The 21,793-nt window shown below is 42.7% G+C and overlaps 1 protein-coding gene across 1 annotated transcript; it reads left to right on the top strand.

Moving 5' to 3' along the window:
* The first annotated feature begins 7,727 nt into the window (after positions 1-7,727).
* Positions 7,728-20,763, top strand: ADAMTS1 (ADAM metallopeptidase with thrombospondin type 1 motif 1). The gene is made up of 9 exons (XM_081859872.1): positions 7,728-8,626; positions 11,805-12,151; positions 12,959-13,091; positions 14,188-14,355; positions 15,518-15,804; positions 16,556-16,742; positions 16,828-17,003; positions 18,170-18,345; positions 18,601-20,763. The coding sequence occupies exons 1-9, from the start codon at positions 7,981-7,983 to the stop codon at positions 19,331-19,333; spliced, it is 2,853 nt and encodes a 950-aa protein (XP_081715998.1). The 5' UTR covers positions 7,728-7,980; the 3' UTR covers positions 19,334-20,763.
* Positions 20,764-21,793: the final 1,030 nt, after the last annotated feature.

Here is a 21,793-nt window from a genome sequence, read left to right as displayed (position 1 = left end):
GAGGCACACTAACAATTGTTTTGTATTTTCTCTGTCTCCAACTTGCCTGATGAAAGGCTGATGATGTAAGCTAAGATATACTGAGGTAAATTTAGATTTCTTATATTCATTGAAAATATAGTTCATTTTGTTCTCCCACAATGTAGTTATTCTTTAGAGTATCAATTACTTCTATATTAGACCTATTGCAAAGGACCACATGAGCAAATACATGCAATTCTCGTTATGGAAAAGGATAAAAGGAAAATAGAAGCTATTTCCCTTACTGAAATTAGTGGGAGAGTCTAAGGTTCATCAAAATCTTCACTCCTAGAAAAGTAGCACATGCATTTCCAAACCTGTCATTTTCCAAGAGGACTGTTTAAATTGTATTGGTTTACTACCTGACAGCTGAGACTGTAATTAGAACGTTTAATTCTAAGCTGGACTTTCCAACAGATCTAAAAATTGTTTCATTTGCTCAAGAAGCTCAGAATGGAGAAATGACAGGTAACTGATACCTTCCCCTCTACTTAGGCTTGCCATACATCAGGAAAATTCTTGACATGTCCGTTTTCAGGTGTAAAAATGGCATGGCACCGGGGAAGAATTTTGTCGAATCTACAAAATGTCAGGGAAAACCCAAATGTATGGCAACACAGTGGCAAAAGCAGCAGAAACAGCTCAAAAATCATAAAATCACTATTTTGTGGGTGTCAGGAATTTTACTTTTTGAAATACAGTGGTACCTCTGGCTAAGAACTTAATTCGTTCCGGAGGTCCGTTCTTAACCTGAAACTGTTCTTAACCTGAGGTGCCACTTTAGCTAATGGGGCCTCCCACTGCCGCCGCGCCGCTGCCACATGATTTCTGTTCTCATCCTGAAGCAAAGTTCTTAACCCGAGGTACTATTTCTGGGTTAGGGGAGTCTGTAACCTGAAGCGTCTGTAACCCGAGGTACCACTGTATGGCAACCCTATCTCTACTGAAAGCCAGACCATTTTCCTTAGCACCCTTCTAGAAGAGCCAAAACAAATAGTGTTTTCCAAGCAACAAAACCTGCAGCTGGAGTGCAATGAAAATGGGACAATCCTCAAGCAGAAGCACAGAACTCAACACAAGAACTTCTAGATCCCTCACCCAAGTGCAAAAGAACACCTATGGTTGCAATCCTCACCCCACTGAGAACTCACTTGAGAGAACCCCATCAACTGCAGCGGACCCTACTTCTGAGTAAACACAAGATTTCAAGGTACAACAGGTGTCTTACAATCACAAACATACACACATCATCTCTAAAGGCTGTTAGATCCATTATCCACCAAAAGCGTACAGGACAAGTTCCAGGAACAGTCTGTTTGGGCAGCACTTTGGGCTTTCCAGTTGCTGCTGATTAACATCCATCTCACAAGCCCCCTTCACATCTTAGTACACTACCCAACTGTTTTGTCTGTGGTACATAGGGTGTAGTATAAAGCAATTTAGAACACATAGTGGAGCCCTCCACATACCATATGCACACGAAGACCAGGAAGGCAGACTTCCCTGCTGTACCCAAACCATCTATAGATTAATGTCACTGATTAAAAATCACTTTAAACAAGGATTGAAATCTGAAGTTCATTCAGTCCTAGTGTGAACATATTCCTGATAGTCAAAATATTAAGCATGCCTGAAGGAAGTGAGGTCCAGATGACAAAATGAGAACTCTCATATTACCAGACATTAATCTTCAGACAAATGCTACAGCTAAGAATGCAAGCTGGAGGCTCATCAAAGGGGGAAATACATCAACATTATAGTATCTGTTAGCAGAACAATCTCTATTGATGGATCAGAGTCACTGTGTAAATAGATGGAGGACAGCTGACCTGGGTCCACAGAACTAGTCAAAGCAACTGTTAGTGTCAAGCAGACATTAATTTTTTTCCAAGCATCTATGATCTAAGAAAAGAGGTAGAGATAAGGTAGAGTGTTGCATGATTATACGCTTTGAAAAATCCTTACGCTGATAGAATTTATAACAGGATCATTCTAAAGTTGAAAGACAAACTGAAATTAAAGTTCATTAATTAAGGCTAGTGGGCTATCTACTAATGTGTGAATCCTGCAAAGTTTATCACAGAAAAATAGGGTATTAGCTTTAGGGAAATAGATAGCTACCTGATACTAGATCAGTCTATTGGCTCACCTAGCTGAATATTGCCTATTTTGACTAGCTGTAGCCCTCCAGGATTTCAGACCTGGGTCTCTCGCAGCTCCACCTGGAGATGTTAGGGACTGAACGTGGGACTTTCTGCTCTCTGCTAAACTGAAGAATCAGAATATAAGATATCTTATAATGAGGCAATAAACTAAATGAACGACTTCACCTATCTGATGAAAACTCCTACCTCAAATGAACAGTAGTAGCCAGAGGGACAATTTATAGCTAAAATTGGCAGGAGAGGGAAAATATTAAACCTCTCCTATCCACGCAATGTGCTTATGAACTGGATTGGACCCCTGCACAGCTGCTTTGTCTTGGAAAAAAAACATGACCGAGTTTTAGCATGCTTAACATAACATTACTGGTAATTGTTTCCTATTTATTTCCCTAATGCAACACTCGCAGCTGAATTTTCAACTACTACGTAACTTCCAAAGCATTAAACCAACATCAACATTCAACAAAGCTAATACCCTATCAAAATGCACACCCCCATTTTCAAACCCATGGGCATGCATGAATGGCAAATAGCCACATCTACAGAACTGGTAAATCTACTCAAATGTTTTGGAATATTTCCTCATCAAAATGAGCAGTTGCCTGATCTAAGTGAGCCATCTGGTGGTGTGTATTCTCATTTATATTCTCTCTTCTTTTCAAAAAATAAGCTAAATGGGTAGGCACATTCCTAAATGGGTATGCATCTAGTAAATAGAATGCCACAACCACCACTTTAGTCACAATTTGTCCACTGTGAAACACTTTGGACATGCAATAATTTCACATAGAAAATGTACTAAGCTCAATTTGACACCTGAATGTCTTGTGAGATCTTACATTCTGCTTACACCAAGCAACTCCACAAACTGCACAGATAGAAAGTTGGTTTATAAAACCATTTTTGAGGTAGGAAAAACTAGCACTCACTAGCCATATGACAGTATCAGGGAAATTTTGGATGGAGCAAAATAGTCTCATAAAAGATGCCAGCTCAGTGAGTAAGAATGCCCTGGCGTGACACCTGAAAAAATGATAATGATGGCACCAGGCATTCCTCAAAGTGGGGAGGGGACACACTACTGAGAAGGCCTGTTCTCTTGTGCTTGCCCTCCACACCTACCTCGGGTGTGCAGAAGGGTTTCTGCATAAGATCGCAGGCTGGTTCGTATGGGGAGATTTGAGTTAGCTAAACTATTTCAGGCAAAAGACTATACTGAGCCATGACCAACCCTCCAAAGGGCCCATGGCAAAAAAAAATACACAAAAAAAGGGCCTGGCCAAAGTGAAAAAATTGGCATGAAGCAGAAAATGAATACCATTTTAATTACCGGTAAATGCTGAATGTGTACATTAACTTACGTCCTCAGTTCAGCCTCTTCCTTCATTGGTCCATTAATGATTAGTCCATTAGCCCCCTTCAAACTTTATTTTTATCCAAGTCGCTCTATTCCCATCCTTAATCCTTCCAAAATCATTCCATTTGTATTTTGTTTTATTTATTTTAGCTGATTATTTTAATTATTCTGTATCCCATCCAAAGTCAGCTGGTCCATCCTTTAATCCCCTGCCTCAAGACTCCATTAAGTTAATTAGGGAGCAGTCCCGCCCCCCAGTGCTCCAGTGCAGCAAGGATTTGCTGAGCAGTAGGGCCATCAGCCACATCCGTAGCTGGGCTGCACACACTGACTAAGGAGGGAGGCAGGGTGATCACTGTATGAGCCTGGAGCCGATGCAGCAATTGAACTCAAAGCTGTCACATGCCAGGATCAGAAGCAGTCCAGCCCAGAGCCCAAGAAGCCCCACCGTGGAGTGTTCTATTAACTGCTGCTGGCAGGGATCTCACTAGCAGTGGGACTGAAAGTCAACCCCACGCCCAGCCAGGTGCAAAGGGGCAGAGAAGGTGGACTGCTCAGCCTGATCCAGACTAAACTAATTGAACTTAGTTCCTGCCATCAATGGGACTAAAGCCATACTAACAGTGTAGGTCCATATACGTCTACTTCAATGTTCCACTGGGTTGAATGGGTTGACTCCCAAGCAAGTGGATACAGAATTTCAACCTAAAGATGGAATCCCATACTCACTTACTTTGGAGAAACCTCCACTGAACGCAGTGGGAATTTCTTCAGATTACACATGTAAAGGACCTGAAAGAAGACTCCTTCGGTAGCAGTGAGACTAAAGGCTGATCTTCCTCTTGTCCCCACTCGGACCCATGCCGAGAAAGTGTGAGTCAAGCTGAAAACCACTTGGACCCATAATTTTTGGCATGACACAAGCAAAAGTGTAAATGAGCCCTAAATTCCAATAGTATATTTTAAAGTGAGGTATAACCCTGAGGTCTTTTTATAACAACCATCTGCTTTATTAGACAGGTAAAACACTTGTCTGCTAGTATGAACTTTACCCAATTGCTTAACTAACAAAATGCAAGGTTTTGTACTGCATGTCCCAATGGCATGTTTTTCTCCAATTTACAGCACAATCCTATACCTGTCTTCTTAGAAGTGCCCATCAATTTCAATGGGATTTCAATTTGTTACTCAGCCTTAAAATACCAAGCAGAAAAAGAAAACTGCCTCTTAAGTGTGTCTACATTGCTAAAATTATTCATCGGATACTATACAAACAGTGTGACAGTGTTAAACAAACTGTTGTAATAAAATACTGAGTCCATAGAACAAAATGTTAATGCTCCCACTAACTTCAGTTCAGCGTCTATTGCAGCAAACACTATTAGAAAGTAATCTTTGATAGCAGAGTGCCACCTGGTGGAGAAACTGATAGCTTTTTAATGTCAAAAAGTTTAAGGTGGTCTGTATCTTTCACACCAGCCTCCAACACACACACACAAACACACACGCATGTGCTTACGTGCACGTGCCCACAGACACACAAGTAGTGTTGAAGTTATACAAGGTAGCATTAAACTGTGTTGTACCTATGTAAATTAAGCTTAATGAGTGGAGGGGTGTATTTGCATACAGAAGGGCTTAAATTACCATTACAACTTAAAAATACTTACAGCTGCAGCTAATTGGTTACAACAGCAATCTAATAATTCTAAAAGTATAGATAATGCTGTCTTGTACATGATGTACTTCATTGTTCTATTTTAACAGAAGGAAATACATTTCTTAGAATAGTATTTCCTTAGAATCTAAACTTGAAGACACTTGTTTCCCAGTAATTATGATTACGTCAGCAATCAAAGGCTTCACTATATACTTGTTTGGGCATAAATCTTATCAAACTTACAAGGACTTACTTCCAAGTAAAAGAGACACAACATTTTAAATGATGTAATGCACAGAAAGCATATGCACAACCAGCAGCCGGTTTTATTGAAAGCACAATGCTCATTTTGAAATAAACTTGCTGTTTCACTTTCCCAATATATACTAGGGGATTCCAGAGGGGATTTTCCACATACACCCATTGTACCAGTGTCTTCCATTTGGAAGGTCTTCTACATTTCTACCATGATTTAGGTTTATCTGGTTGTGAAATAATTCTAGTCTAGTAATGTCCCTTGGTTCAGTGTAAAGATAGTGGTGTTCTAGGGGTATGCTGAAAAAGTTATACTTGCCCCTAGAAAGGTGCCAAGGGGTATGCATTTTCTGGGTGAAAATATAGCAGTTGGACAAAAGTTTATTTTACCATAATTAATTTGATAGGTTGTAAAATACACATCTGAAACAAACCTTGAAAGTTGTATAACTCTACCTGAAGCAGCACTGTGGTATGAATACACATATACATGTAGGTTACCATGTATTCCACATAATGAATATGCAACTCACGTGTCCTGATATCCTTTGCTGAGCAAAGTCTTCCATTTGGATCTAGGGAGCAAAGCCCTTGATTTAGAATGATTGTGCTGAAATGTCATTGTGCAAAGGCCAACTGAAGGAAGGAAACTCTCTGAAGTTTAACCTAATGTGTAGTGTGCATGTGATGCAATGGAGAACTTTGGATTCAGAACTATTAGCAGCTGAGCAATAACCACACTAGTTCTGTTCATTTCAGACCATAGCTGTCAACGTTTCCCTTTTTTAAGGGAAATTCCCTTATTCCAAATAGGATTCCTTGCAAGAAAAGGGAAAAGTTGACAGCTATGTTTCAGACATGTGCCTGATTGTTCTTTGCCCTGGGGTCTTAAGAAGAGGCCTCCCTTAACTGGGGGGGAGGAAAGAAGCAGTCAAAATACTGGACATCTCAAGCATGTTGTATATAAATAATTAAGTGGATTAGCTGTACTTCTAGAGTTTAGCTGGGATTTCAAGATAAGTTTATTGGCTGCTGCACATACGCAAATGTGCCTGTTCAAGTGGTTTTAAAAATAATACAAGCTTCCCAGAAGTACAGGTGTACAACAGAGTGTAGCTGTCATGAGAGCTGTGGAAGAACAGGAAGCTATAGGTAAAATCATCACTCTCACAACCATCACATTCGTGAGGCTGTGTTTTAGGACATGCTGTTCCTGCCCTGTAACTGGAGACTTTTTCATCATATCCTTAGTTCTTCTTTTCCAAAGGAGCCCTGATCTGAGAGTAAGAAAATAAATTTATCAGGGTCAAATGAACAACACACACACCACTGTCCATTTCAAGGAGGGGAAACAGATGATTTAGCTCTAGTGTATTTTGTTCACCTAACCCTTTCTCCTCTGGTTTGGTCAACAGTGCTGCAACAAGTGAGAGTTGTACAATAAAAAAGCTAGTAAAAATGCAACATGTTGATTAAACGGCGTTTTACACATCCAGCGCCCACAAATTAACCTGTTCCAAGCTGGAATGGACACATGTTGGCTAGCGTGGGCCACTGTCACCCCGCTTTAGAAAGGATCTCACAGCAGGTGAGTGGCAGACGCCTTTGGAGAAAAGATCCGTACCTTGGATCAAACAAGACGCCAGCTAGACTCTTACACACACACGCCTGCCTCGTGTGCTAAAACGACGTGTGCTCTCTCTGTCCTCCTAAAATTGCCTTGGCAAACTAGAGAGAGCGAGTGGGAAGCCCAAAGATCTGGCAGGGTCGTCGGAGATCTTCTTGGGTGGAGGAGATTCAAGGAAACCTCTGCCCTCGGCGTCCTCGTCCTCCTCCTCCTTCAACTCTCCCTTCCCTGGAACACCGAGCGACCGCAGCAGGCGCCTCCTACGTGGAAAACCTGAGCTGCTGGCAGCGGCGGCGGGGAGGGGAAGGGCGCGCGGCCTCGGGGCTGCGTTGCTCGGCCAGGCGGCTTGAGCGGGGGGGGGGGCGCCGTGCTCGGAGCAGGTATCTCCCCCTCGGCCCCGGCCCGTCTCCCTTCCCCGCCGCCGCCCTCCTCCTCCTCCTCCTCGCGGAGGGTGTGGCGGCCGGCCAGGGCTGGAGGCAGGCGTCCAGCGCCAGCGAGGAGCTGCAGCAGCAGCCGCCACGAGCTACGCAGGCAGTGAGCTCAAAGCTTGTCTCCGGGGGTCCCGCCTCCTCGGGTAGGGGGAGGGGGGCTCCCCCGAGCGCATCCCATAAAGGGCAGGGCGGGCCGCCTCGGCGCTCGCATTCAAGGCGAACAGCCGAGGCGCTCGCGAAGCCGGGACCCGCCTCGTTTGCTTCCCTCAGCGGACTCCCGAGAGTTCACTTGACCAGGCGAGCCCGGCGGCTGCGGCGGCAGTGCCCCTTCCCGCCTCAAGAGTCGTCCCGAGAGGAGCGCCGGGGCTTCGCTTGGACTGCCCGAGCCCACGCCCGCCTTCGGGGCGTCTTCGCTTGCCCTGCCCTCGGTCCCCTTCTCTCCTCTCAAGTTACCTCAGCACAGCATGGAGAGGGCGGCAGCTCGCCTGGCGCTGAGCGCGCTGTTGCTCTGCCTGGCCGCTCGGGGCAGCCCGCGGCAGCCCGACGAGGAGGAGGAGAAGGCGCTGGTGGTGCCCGTGAGGCTGGATTCCGCCGGGCGGCAGCAGCAGCAGCGGCTCTACCGCCTGGACGCCTTTGGCGAGCGCCTCAGCTTGGAGCTGCAGCCCGACAGCAGCTTTTTGGCGCCGGACCTGACGCTGCAGTACGTGGGCAGCCGACCCCGGAGCGAAGAGGAAGAGGCTTCCGAGCAGCCGGGCGCCTTGGCCGGCTGCTTTTACTCCGGCACGGTCAACGGCGACGCGCACTCCGCCGCCGCCCTCAGCCTGTACGGAGGGCTCCGCGGGGCTTTCTACCTGCGCGGCGTCGAGTACCTCATTCAACCGGCCAACGCCTCCCTCCCGCAAGGAGGAGACGAGCCGCTTCGGCTGCACGTCCTGCGGCGCCGGCTGCGGAGGAGCCCCCGGCAAGACGGCGGAGCGAAGTGCGGAGTGACGGACTCCGATTTCCCCTCTACGGCTGCGGAAGGGCGGCCGCAGCTGCAGGAAGGGAAGGAGGCGGCGGCTGCAGCAGCAGCAGGAGCAGCAGCAGCACCGGAGCACGCGGCTCGCGCAGGTATTGACCTCCCTGCACTTGGCTGTCCTTGGCGGGGAAGCCGCGGAACTTCCAAGCCAAGGGGGTTCAGGCTCTGTGGGAACGTCAGCGGGATGCGGCGTGGCACGCATGCGCCCCGGCGGCCGCACTTTTTTGCCAAAGCGCCCGGAGTGGTCCAAAGGCTGCAGTCGACTTCCTCCGATTGGCCACTCTAAAAAATGGGGGTGGGTGCAAAAAGAGAGAGACAGAGAGATTTATAACAAAGCTAACTTGTGCTTAGGGAAATAAGTGTAGTTTCCAGAGTTTGCATTCCGTCGCACTTAGGAATGCTTGCAACGATTGTATGACTGAATAAGCTCTTCAGAAATGTCCTTATTTTAGATCCTAAGAGTATTTGTTTGGAAGTTCCATTGATTGCAACAGGCACCATTTCCAAGCAGTTTAAATCCTATGCAAGTGGAGTGAGTCCTGTTGGACGCAGTGGGCTGGCTTCCCGACAAACATGTACAGGATTGCATCGTCCAATAATGAACTACATTGGTTGTCCACATGGAGGTCTTTATTTGGGACTGCTCTGGAGTAAATTTGGTGTGGATCCATTATTCCAATATTAGACATTACAGAATGCCAGGTGCCAAGTTGTGCCCACCTATTCTAGAATAATACCCCCAAAAGTACTTACTATATTCCCTGCCCCTCTATCATTTAAAATTAGAAGCTTCTAAAAAGTAAATAGTCTGCAGTTCATATAATGAGGAAAGCTGACCCTAACTTTTAAAAAGATCATTGTAAGGGGGTCCAAAATAAATGAAAAGGGCAGGTCCATCATAATCTGCAAACCTTATTTTGGCATAATCTCATAGGAGTCAGGGGCAATACTGTGGCATTTACTAGTTTGAGGAGATTTTAGCAGAATATGAATTGAAATTAATGAGCACACAACCTGATCCTATGTTGCTTGGAAATAAATTCTACTGAGTTAAATAGGGTCATCCTGTCCATCGAGCATGTGTAGGAGTGCTTGTGTAGGAATGTACAATGTTCAGGCTAAGGGTCGAAATGCAATTCATTGGAGCCTGGGTTACAGTCCCAAACACAATTACTAAGTAAACTGGACTGCATTGAACATACCCTAAATGCAGTGTGATTTGTTTTCCCTTCAGTTAAAACAAGGCAGAACCATGCAATTAGCAGTGGTGCTGCAATCCTGTATATATTGGCTAAGAAACAATTATCCAGAAAATTACATTGTAACTCATAAATAAACATATCTACATCAAATTACATTGATAGTACTCTTGAGTCCTAAATATGTAAATCTGTGCTCTCTGAACAATAAAACATACGCTCTACTGAAATTAGAGATTGCACTCTGATCCTAGGTTCCTCAGTTTGCAAATCCCAGAGACATAGCAGCTAATCCCAAGTAAGTGTCCATAGGAATGCAGCCTTAACCTATGCAGAATTATTCAGAAATAAGTAATCTAACAACCATTGCTAGTCCCAAAATATGAATGAGAGGAGGTAGTTCAGGTATAATTTCCATCTACATCACTGGATCTTTATGGATGACACAGACACAGGACACTCTTTGGTTTTCTGAAGCTTGAGCAACAATTCCAGCAGTAAATGATTGTTGAATATATTTTCCTACCTTGTACCTTTCCTCATCTTAAATCAGTCACTCCTTTCCAAAGCTGCTTTTAGCTCCATGGGCAGGAAAGGGCAGCCCCCGTAGCTAAATGAACAACTTAAAACTGTTGCTGCTTCCACTCATTTACATGGCCTTTATGATTAGGAAATTTCCACTGCAAATTACACGGGGCAAGGGGAAGGAATGAATAGTGAATCGAGCTCACTGTATCCTCAAGTATATGCTCATGGGGGGAAAAGAAGGCAGATCTTTATTGACACAAAAGTATCCTAAAATTGTGGTAATTGCTGTACAGTATGATCATTCACAACCATGCCTTTGGACACAGGTGTAGCAAAGGGGAAGTTCCAGCCCAATAAGGGCTTGTGAATGAAGACCATTTAATATGACTCATGCAGCCAATGAGAAAGTAGAGGAAAAGGCACTAGGAGTAAGACAAGGGCACAGTGTCTGGAGCATAGAAAGTGATGCAGTGAGGTCACAAGAACTGGGTCACAGTAGCAATCGGCTGCTTGGCACAAACTTTTATTCCTGCACTCTGCTTTCCACGTGGAGCCCCACAATCTTAGTCAAGGCTTTTGATTTCCAGTGCCAGCATGACATAATCCTAAGGTTTTATTACCGGAAAGGGGGGAGGGCACTTCTTCCAAGCATGCTTCCAGTCGTTTTAATCCTACTGCAAATTAACTGTATGTTCGTTCCTGGTTCCTTACACACCCTTTGCTTTTATTTAAGTACAAATTTTATTTTTAATAGAATTACAGCTGTTCCACATGGAAATCACACTCCAGTTTAAAATTGAGGGCTGAACGGGCAATGCAAAAAGGATAAAGCTTTTCATTAGCTGATGTGAGCTGGGCTTCCACATACTGTAGCCTACCATTTGATCAACAAGACAACAAACTTCTATTCTGTTTAGGAGGCTCAGAAATTGTGTGTCTGCAGCACACTTAACTTACAGCAGTAGGAAGGTGGGGCATCTTTCTGCCTGACTATAATAGCAGGGAGCTCAATGGAGACGTCAGGCATTACCCATTTGCAGAGGGAATATGATCCCTCACTTCTCTACTGGCAGTAATAGGGGAACAATTTCTCTTTCTTAGAGGAATAACTCCTCCTACAGGCAGGCAAGGAATTTTGTTTCCAAACCAAGAAAGCAGCTGTCATCAGCATGGAGGTGTGCCATTTCCAAGAAAAGTGGGGAAACCCCACTCCTAGTATTATGCCAAGCACAGAAACGTGGGCACGTGTAACATGCATGGATCCATGATGAGACTTTGAACCTGATCCTGAGTCAGCCTCTTATTTCTAGACTCTGAATCTTGGCCTAGGTTGCTTGTGAAGAATGATTCACAGCAGCAAGGGAGATTTATATTTTTACCTGTGATGGAAATATTGCCTGGATTGAAAAAATTTTTACAGAATTTGCTTTTAATAATAATAATATGTTGCTTAAACTGTTGGAAATGTTTACTGTTCAAGCTCTAGGTATAAAACAAGTCCTCAGTCAGCTATTTATAAGTATTTTTCTTTTCTAAAATACAGGACATAGAAGTACAAGGAAGAAAAGATTTGTGTCAAGCCATCGCTATGTGGAAACCTTGCTTGTAGCTGACCAATCTATGGCAGAGTTCCATGGCAATGGGCTGAAACATTATCTTCTGACACTCCTGTCTGTGGCTGCCAAATTGTATAAACATCCCAGCATCCGGAACTCTGTCAGTCTGGTAGTAGTGAAAATAATGGTTATCTATGATGAGCAGAAGGGGCCTGATGTGTCCTCAAATGCTGCGCTTACCTTAAAAAATTTCTGCAACTGGCAAAAGCAACACAATCCTCCTAGTGACCGGCATCCTGAGCATTATGACACTGCAATTCTTTTCACTAGACAGGTAAGGAGAAAAGAATGAAAAAGGAATGTGTTTGTTTGGCAGATTTCCCGAGTGTGGTCTGGAAGTACATAGGCTAAGCTGAGGCTAAGCAGGTCTGAGCCTGGTTAGTGTTTGGATGGGTGACTAGCTGGGACCCAGTTTGGGTGCCATGATGGGGAAAGGCAGGATTTAAAAATTAAAAAAATAATAATACATTTATTTACTTATATATCGTAAGGCTTTGGAACCAATGCATCCAGAAACTTTTCATTTGATTTTTTTAGAAATATTGTTCCAAAGATCCAGTCAGTGAAGAAAATATGTTAATGCACCAGTTTTACTTGTTATACTTTTTGTAATTTCACCCATTTGGAAACTACAGAAAGTAAGTAGTTCAGCATGCATACTGCTGAGAATTTGATTTGTGAGATTTGTTGGCTCTTGCTTGAACGGCAAATCCACCTGGAACTCATTCACAAGAAGTTTTAGGTAAATTTCCATTGCCACACAACTGCATAAAGTAGGTGGGGAAAACTCATACATTATGGTGTGGGATAATTACCCAAACAGTTTATTTTAAAAAACCTCCATAGGAAACTTACACTATTGACTTAAAATATATTTCTTTGCAGCATGACTACCACAATTAGCATAGCAAAGTTTTGTGCAAGTCCTTCCAAGAGATAATTATCTTTATACCTGTTGAAATTCTGAGTATTAATGCTCTTTCCAGAAGGAAAGGCAAACTGCCAAAGTAAGACTCTTCATGCCAAGGTTAAGCTCCTGACCTAATTAATAATGAAACTGGCTCTTCTTCTCCTTATATAGGATCTCTGTGGTGCCAAGACATGTGATACACTTGGGATGGCTGATGTGGGAACAGCTTGTGATCCAAACCGCAGTTGCTCTGTCATAGAAGATGATGGCTTGCAAGCCGCTTTTACCGCCACTCATGAATTAGGTAATTGAGATTCAAGAGAGATCTGTGGCAGCCTTGATTTATTTTAAAACACACATTATGCATTTTAGTCTTCATTTAAGTTATTAAATCAGCATGATTCTCTGTTACTGTGGTCTAGTTCTCAATGAGGTGGTAAACCTTTGCCTGGGTTGTTCCTCTTCAGACTACAGGTGGGGAGGCATGCATTATTGAGTGTTCATCCGACAACAACAAAATATCAATTTACACAGAAAACTAGATCTTAAGGAGGATAGGTCAGAACCCTTCTCTCTGATTTCCCTGCCTCCCCAGAGAAGCATTTAGTTATGCCAGCCTCCACTTGTAATCTGAAGAAACAAGACCATAGGTAGCATCCCCATGTGTGTGTAGTCTGAAGTGATACAGCCACCTTACTGAGAATCTGCATAAAGTTGGGCAGCATTTGGAGAACAATCATGGGGGGAAAGGGCCTTTTAATTAGTGCTTTGTCAAAGTGTTTTGCCAAAACCTTTCTTCTTCTTTTTTCTTCCTTCTTCTGGAGGAGATGCAATGAGCTCCATCCCCAAGCTTGATCTTCAGGGGTGGGGAAGAAAACTCTTTCAAAGAACATTTTGGAAGGGTAGCTTTCTTGCGATTCCAAACAAGATGGCTGAGGGTTTACTTTCTTTGCCCTCAAAATACACAGCAAAAAAAGTTTTGTTGCCATGAAAAACAGTGCCAGAACTGCACTATTTTCAAAATTCTCACAATCTGCACTATTTTCAAAATTCTCCAATGCTGCATTATGCAGCCTTATTCCATGGGGCATCATTGGGGGGCCACTGGCCAAATGTGAATTACCAAAGGAAGTAAGAGAGGGTCTTCTGTTCAAAGTTTACTTATACTCTGAATTGCAGCTTTTGGCTGCTTGCAACCCTGACAGATGGCCTTACAACCCTGACGCAAAACTTGCTCTGTTATCATTTTGTCCTTGAGACTCCTAAACTGTGACTTCTTTTCTCCAGTAGTACACATCAAAATTACACCCATGCAGATGTTTAATACTTAGTGTAACAGAAGTTAATTTTAAAGAGTCATAATGTATATAGCAGATTTTATTATGCTACCTTTTTTTCAGGCCATGTGTTCAGTATGCCCCATGACGATGCAAAGCAATGTGCTGGTATTAATGGTGTAAGCAGGGACTCCCATATGATGGCATCTATGCTTTCCAACTTGGATCGAAGCCAGCCGTGGTCTCCGTGCAGTGCTTATATGATTACTACGTTTTTGGATAATGGCCATGGTAAGTCGTGGTTTCAATTTATCTCTGCAATGCTAGGGTTCATATACTGCTTACATTTAACACTTTAATTTCCAGCTTACTGAAACAATTCTGCACTTCATTATGCTGCTTTCTAATATAAGTTTGCTGTTACTTGCCCTTTAGACCACTTACACACCCCTGGGAAATTATTTAAAGGATGGTCTCTTCCACAGAAGTTGCACCATTCCAGAAGGGGTGGGTGCTGACTGCATGAGAAAACCCCACACAATTGGCTCATTCAGCCATGTGGGTGGGTTATCTAGGCCAAACAGGAAATGCTTGTGGGTAAGCTAAATCCATACTGTTGTGACAATGTCAACAACATATTTTACTTGCTCTTCAGCTGTATCAGACAGCTATTAGACATAGTAACACAAGTGCAGTCCCCGTGCTCGTGTCCAGCATGCTCCTGAGTATTAGGGAAAGAGGGCAAATAGAGCAGGACTGGTGCTTTTGAAACTTCAACACACATTTCCTAGAGGCCTCTGCTTGGTTGTTACTGGAAACAGAATGCTATACTAGCCAGATCACAGGGGTGATCTTAAGTTCAACAGGCAACTTCCATTTTATGGTTGAAAATATGTTGTCAAATATTGACAGATTCACTTCAATAGCCTAAAACGTTCCTTTTTTCAGTCATTTTTATAGCATTTGTAGTGTGCAAAGATGGGCACATTTTGCCTGCAAAAAGGTCCAGGCTCAATTACCAGCATCTCTAGGTAGGGCAAGGAAAAGGCCATCATGTCTAAAACCCCAGTGAGCCACTGCCAATCCATTTATACCAGGGATGGGGAACCTGCCATCCAGCAGATGGTGTTAGACTCCAAATCTCATCAGCCCTAGTAAGCATGGCTACTAAACTGCGAGGGCCCAGTGGCCTTAAGACTGCTACCTATGTTCCTCAGGGCTTTTGAATCATTATTTTGATCACTTTCATGCAATCATTCAACAGATCTCTGTTGCACCTGCTTAGAGGTATTTTGCTGTAGTACATTTTGTTAAATAAATAAAATCCTAGTGAGTGCATGTCTCAGAACAGAAATCCCTCAAATCTCTTTCTGATACTATCCTATTTACAAGAAAAGCAACCCAACGTTTTTTAACAAAAGTTTCCCGTCACTCTTTCCCCCCCTTTTTCCAGGCGAGTGTTTGCTGGACAAGCCTCACAAGCCTATCCAACTCCCTTCTGATCTGCCTGGAACACAGTATGATGTGAATAGGCAGTGCCAGTTCACATTTGGAGAAGATTCCAAACACTGTCCTGATGCAGCCAGCACGTGTACAACTTTGTGGTGTACTGGCATGTCTGGTGGATTACTCGTGTGCCAAACCAAACATTTCCCTTGGGCAGACGGCACCACTTGTGGAGAGGAAAAGTGGTGCATGAATGGCAAGTGCATTGAGAAGACAGACAGGAAGCATTATGATGTAAGTATGGTTATTTTTTTAAAAAAACACACCCTGAAAATATATATCTATATCTAATCAAGAGTGATGATGTGCAGTGTAATTATTATTAGCTGCCCTGAGTCCCAGAATGGGGAAATGGTGGAATATAAATAATAATAATTAATAGTAATAATGATGATGATGATGATTTGATTTGCTACCCGCCCTTCACCTCAATGCACAACAATTTAAAATGCATCATCAAGATATGGCTAAACAAATTAGGAATACTCTGGGCCACTCAAGTTTTTAGTTCCAATAAATCTAAATATTTTAGCTTAGTATAGTGATCCTGTGTGTGTTAACTCAGGAGTAAGGGGGCAGTCCAAGCATCCAACTGGCAGCAGTATGACCTAATGGGGCAGCATAGCCCCCCCCCCAGTCACGCCACTCATGCCAACTAGGCCAGGGGCAGCAGAGGAAAATGACACTCCATTAGGCCAGCTGCCAGGCTGGTATAACACATTGCCCCGCTGCTGTCACATGACCTGGTAGTATAGCCAGGTCAGGACCCAGCAGATCCTGTGCCAGTGCAATCCTATGCATGTCTACTCAGAAATAAGTGGGACTTACTTGAGTAGGACTTACTCCCAGGTAAGCATGCATAGGGTCGCAGCCTCAGTCACTAGAAAGTGGGCATAGAGTTGCAGCCTAAAATATGTTTCTAATGCTTGATGCTTTCCCCAAAAGCATTTCACATGTGGGCTTATTTCTGTGTCTTGAAATGTAGACCCCTATTCATGGTGCCTGGGGATCATGGAGTTCCTGGGGAGAGTGTTCCAGGACGTGCGGTGGTGGAGTGCAGTACTCTCTGCGAGAGTGCGACAACCCAGTTCCCAAGAACGGCGGGAAATACTGTGAGGGAAAGCGGGTGCAGTACAGGTCGTGCAACATTGAAGACTGTCCAGACAACAATGGTAAGTTACAATCAGTTTTTTCCAAATAAAAAAGAAATGTTGTGATATCTTCAAAATGCCTAATAAATGTATTTTCTGTACACAGGCAAAACCTTCAGGGAGGAACAGTGTGAGACTCACAATGACATTTCCAAGTCTCCTTTTGGAACTGGGCCTGTAGTGGAATGGACACCCAAGTTTGCTGGAGTCACTCCCAAAGACAGATGCAAGCTTACCTGCCTTGCAAAAGGCACCGGCTATTTCTTTGTCCTTCAGCCTAAGGTGGGTGTGGGTGTCGGTGTCAGTGCATATTACTTATAGGCAAAGTTTTATATGTGCCATTAAATTTTATTGCTCCTAACAATTGCTTAGATAGGCACACCCTTTTATGGAAACTAACACTTTATTCAAATAGCTTCACTCCCTTTGCTTCACTGCAGTCCAATCTTCCCACTGCAAACCGATTTGCGTGCATAGTCATTCTGTTTCTATATCTTATTTTTAAAATACCTTTGAAAATATTTTACATGGTATCTAAATTTATTCATTTATCCAGCAGGTTCCTTCATTCTCTCTCTACGCCATAGCAATGCCTAATTACTAAACATCTAACTTCTAAAAAGTGATAAAATGCTTTTTATTCAATTTAGTTTCAGTTTTGAAGCTAATAGTCAGAAAAACTCACCCCCCAAAGCTTAAAGTAAGGTATAGTCATATTCTTCATAATAAAATATTACTTGGCTCTATGCTGACTGCCTGATCCTTGAAGAAATTAACCAGGCTCCTGCTGACACAAGTGCTGGAAGATCAAAGTCTGTTTGTTGCTGTTACAGAATATAAATTTATAACTTTTGATCTAGAGAGACAGGCAAGGAGCAGTGAGCTGTCTTTGTGATGCTATGCCTGAGCAACTGCCCAAGAAAGGATTTAGTGTTGTTAGTTCTGAACACCAGTGTGAGAGATTTGGGGAGGCTTAAATTCTGAGAGGGAAGAGGAGACTGTACTCTGCTACATTCCCTACCAACCCCCCAAAATCCTCACAGATGCTTAGCTTACAGAGCTGGACTTCTGTTCAGTTTTATACCAACACAGTTCCTAATGATCACAAACTATGCGTACAACCCCCAAGTGCTGGATATAGAAATCCAGGAAGCAGTTAGGCAGTACCTTTCTATGCATGTAGTCCAGAATCCAGCCAGTCATGTGTTTATGGAAACCCACTTCTACACATGCATCACACTCACTGAACAAGGACAATAAAATTATAGTTTTATTATGATGCCCACTATTGATTTTCAGTGGGGACCATTGAATATCTCCTCTGTTGAAACTATTGTGATTAAAAAGTGTTTAACTCTGGGTGGATTGTACCTGGTGCCAAAAATGTTTAGTGTTAGTAAGAACACGTGCGTGCCCTTCTAATCATGGCTTCTTTGCTTTCTTTAAAGGTGGTGGATGGAACCTTGTGTAGCCCAGAGTCCACTTCAGTCTGTGTCCAGGGGCAATGTGTAAAAGCTGGCTGTGATCGCATCATAGGCTCCAGTAAGAAGTTTGATAAATGTGGCGTCTGTGGAGGAAATGGATCTACTTGCAAGAAAGTGTCTGGAACACTTTCTAGTTCCAGGTATGTGGGGTTTTATCCTTAACTGTTCCTGTTTATCCACTAGGATTGTAGAGCAGTTATATTGTTCAGCTGAGGGACCAAACTTTCATCTTTTAAAATCAAAAGCTTACTTAAAGCTTGTGTTAATGTACAGGAATTTCAACTTTTGAAGCTGCAAAGATCTAGTCAATCATAAGTTTCTGTACTTAATGTGATCCTTGAGTAAATAAGGATATACTGGAGACTCAACTGCTGTCCTCTTTTTCTTACCTCTAGACCTGGTTATCATGATGTTGTTGTGATCCCTGCTGGGGCAACGAACATAGAAGTTAAACAGCGGAATCACAGAGGTATCAGGCAGGATGGCAGCTTCCTTGCTATTAAAGCTGCAGACGGCACCTACATTCTCAATGGTGACTATACACTATCAACTGTGGAGCAAGACATCACCCATAAAGGCAGTGTGTTGACATACAGCGGCTCCTCAGCTCCTCTGGAAAGAATCCGCAGCTTCAGCCCACTGAAGGAACCTTTAACAATACAGGTCCTTACCGTGGGTGATTCGTTTCGACTTAAGATCAAATACAGCTATTTTGTGAAGAAAGCAGGTTCCGAGAAACCTCCCAGCAAAAAGACTGATTCTTTCAATGCAATTCAGGAGACGATCTTATCTGAATGGATTTTTGAAGAATGGGGAGAATGTTCTAAGTCCTGTGGTACTGGTTGGCAGAGGAGATCTGTAGAGTGCAGAGACCTTAATGGACAGCCTGCCACAGACTGTGCAAAAGAACTCAAGCCAAGCGATGTCCGGCCGTGTGCAGACACACCATGCCCACAGTGGCAGCTGGGAGACTGGTCACCATGCTCTAAGACATGCGGGAAAGGCTTCAAGAAGAGATTGTTAAGATGCATGTCCTTTGATGGTGCCACATTGTCCAACGAAAGCTGTGACATTTCAAAGAAACCTAAACATTTAATAGACTTCTGTAATGTTACAAACTGCAGCTAAACCGTAACAGGTTGGGGAAGCTAAAGTTGGTTGTTTTCTTTTCCCCTTCAGACCAAAGCACTGAAAATGAACTATTGAGAGGTAGCAATTGTAATTCGCATGGAAAATTCACAGGGAATCCACTGAGATGGAACAGTGCAAATAACGTTAGATAGTATACTGAAATGTAAAACAAAAAACAAAACAAAAAACCACGTCAACTGAAAATCTGATAAAAAACAATCATAGTTGCTAGCTGTTTCATCTTCAGCAGGTAAAAGTCCTGAGGCATTACAATTTCCTCTTTTACGTCTGTTACAAATTAAACAAAACATAGGCAGTGGCCAAAGAAGTTTAAACAAACATTTCAATGTTTTAGTGAGAGTTGGGTTTTTTGTTAAAACTGATGGAGTTTGTTTTGTGGTACTGATAAAATCCCTCTCTTAATCAAAGTTGGAGAGGGAAGACCATTTTCCTCTAAGCTTAATTATTGGTCAGCTCTTGCCTACCTCACAAAAGCAAAAAACATAACAGTATTTTGGGGGGGGGGAACTATATTGTTCATGGCTGCTATCAATAGTTTTATATAACAGTAGAGTGATAATCTCCACCAGGAAGCAAACAATTACAATGATGTTTGCTTGTAAAATCTCCTGATAACTAGAATGTAGTGCTCTTAAAACCTTTTGATTTAATGAGATCCCTTTTCTTCATTGTAGCTGGTATGCTCAACCTGCAGAGTTAGAATGGTAGCAGTTCGAGAACTGCACACTGTTCTCACTGCCCTGGATTTATTGCTCCCTTGTGTGTGTGTCTGTTCTTCATGCCCACAATTGTTCCACAGGACTCCAACAAAACCCAAATTTAGCTTTGGAGCATATGCATGTGCCTGATTCCACCATGAAAACATATTCCTACATTGTTACCATTTGAGTATCTAACAGCCACCATTTTGTTCAGATACAGCTCTCCACCTCGTCAAAAGTAATATTCTTATGTTTTCTACAAAGAGTTAATGGAATTTTATGGATAGAAAATCACTTAATACATGGCACCCCATAAATTTGCATTGTTCGAATCACTTGTACGGCAGGGAAGATTGCTGCGGGATAGCAGGTCCATCCACAGCAGTATGCCAGTCCCTGCATATTTAAAAAGGATGTGCTAGTTCATAGACTATGAGAGAATATGGCTCTCCATATGTATATAGTAAAATATATTGCTATAGAGGATGCGTACTTTATAAGTATTTATATTCTTTCCCTTCTGAGAAGGGTTATAATTGGTAATAAAATGCATATAATGAACCTATTTATTTTTATATTTCTTGGCTAATATGATCTCCTAAGTTATCACCTTTTTTAAAAAAAGAAAAAGACATATAACAAGGATAGAGTATTTATGCAATATAATATGATACTAGAGATAATAAACACTATGAATTTTGGAAACTGTGTGAGGGTTTTTATTTCACTGATGTTCACATTACTGTGTTCAAAAGAATAGCTGTTGTGAAGGTTAATGAAGGACATTGCAAGACACAATCCAGCCTAGCGCATGCATTATGTTCTATGCAGATATCAGCCTGTTTGCCCTCCAACGCCCTTAACATGCATGCTCCACTTCACCTTGTTTGCAACTGGGAGAGGAAGAGCTATGATTCCTATCACAATCCCACCTTAGTTCTTACCTGAGTGTAGAGATACACAAGCTTAGCTCAACACAGTCCTAATCGCATTTATGCTCCTTTCATTGGATATAGGTGTTAGGCCTGGTTCATACATGGAAACAGTGATGCTTTAACCACCTGAAATGTCACTGTGCGCAACAAGATTATTCAGGTAAGGCAGCTTGGGACATGAATCCATCTGCTTTCACTGCACCACTGCAATCTGAAAGTCTTGCAGTATAGTGAAAACCATAGTGAAAACCATTGCATCTGCATGAACTACTTCGTTGGAATGACTTCCTATAAAATGCTGCCTCTGCACAGTTGCATTTCCATCTGCCATTGTGCTGCTGTTCAAAAATAGCAGCTGCAAGCAGACTTCCCTGATAGATGTTTCTGTGGGAACAAAGATCAATGTTTCCCCCCTCACACACTGCAAGAGGAATCGGTTTACAAAATTAAAAGATCAATTCATATTACAATTATTTCACCTTTGTGTTCTTTGTCTCACACATTCAATATGCACATACAAAAAAAACAAACACAGGGGGGGTATTTGTGCAAACTTCAGAGAACGTGTTCATTGTGAGGTTTGGTTTACATAGCTCTTGTAGAAACAGATTTAATAACAGATTTGACCCAGGCTTCTAGTTGATAAACAATGATTCATCCAAACTGGCTTTCATATGCCAATGGTATTAAAGAAAGAGGGGGATAGCAAATTCTAGGCTTTAGGAGCCATAAAGATGAGAGCATTGTAGTACATAAGAAATGTCAGAAATCCTTTTTGTGTACTTCCCATTTAAGTAAAT

This window comes from Podarcis erhardii (assembly GCF_964252035.2).
Source record: "Podarcis erhardii genome assembly, chromosome: 4".
NCBI lineage: Eukaryota > Metazoa > Chordata > Lepidosauria > Squamata > Lacertidae > Podarcis > Podarcis erhardii.
Note: the sequence above shows the minus strand (reverse complement) of the source record. Positions and strands in the feature narration are given on the sequence as shown.

Coding starts and splice junctions, on each gene's coding strand:
- ADAMTS1 (XM_081859872.1), top strand. CDS start 7,981: ATGGAGAGGGCGGCAGCTCGCCTGGCGCTGAGCGCGCTGTTGCTCTGC. Junction 14,356..15,517: donor GTTTTTGGATAATGGCCATG/GTAAGTCGTGGT, acceptor CCCTTTTTCCAG/GCGAGTGTTTGCTGGACAAG. Junction 18,346..18,600: donor GGAACACTTTCTAGTTCCAG/GTATGTGGGGTT, acceptor TCTTACCTCTAG/ACCTGGTTATCATGATGTTG.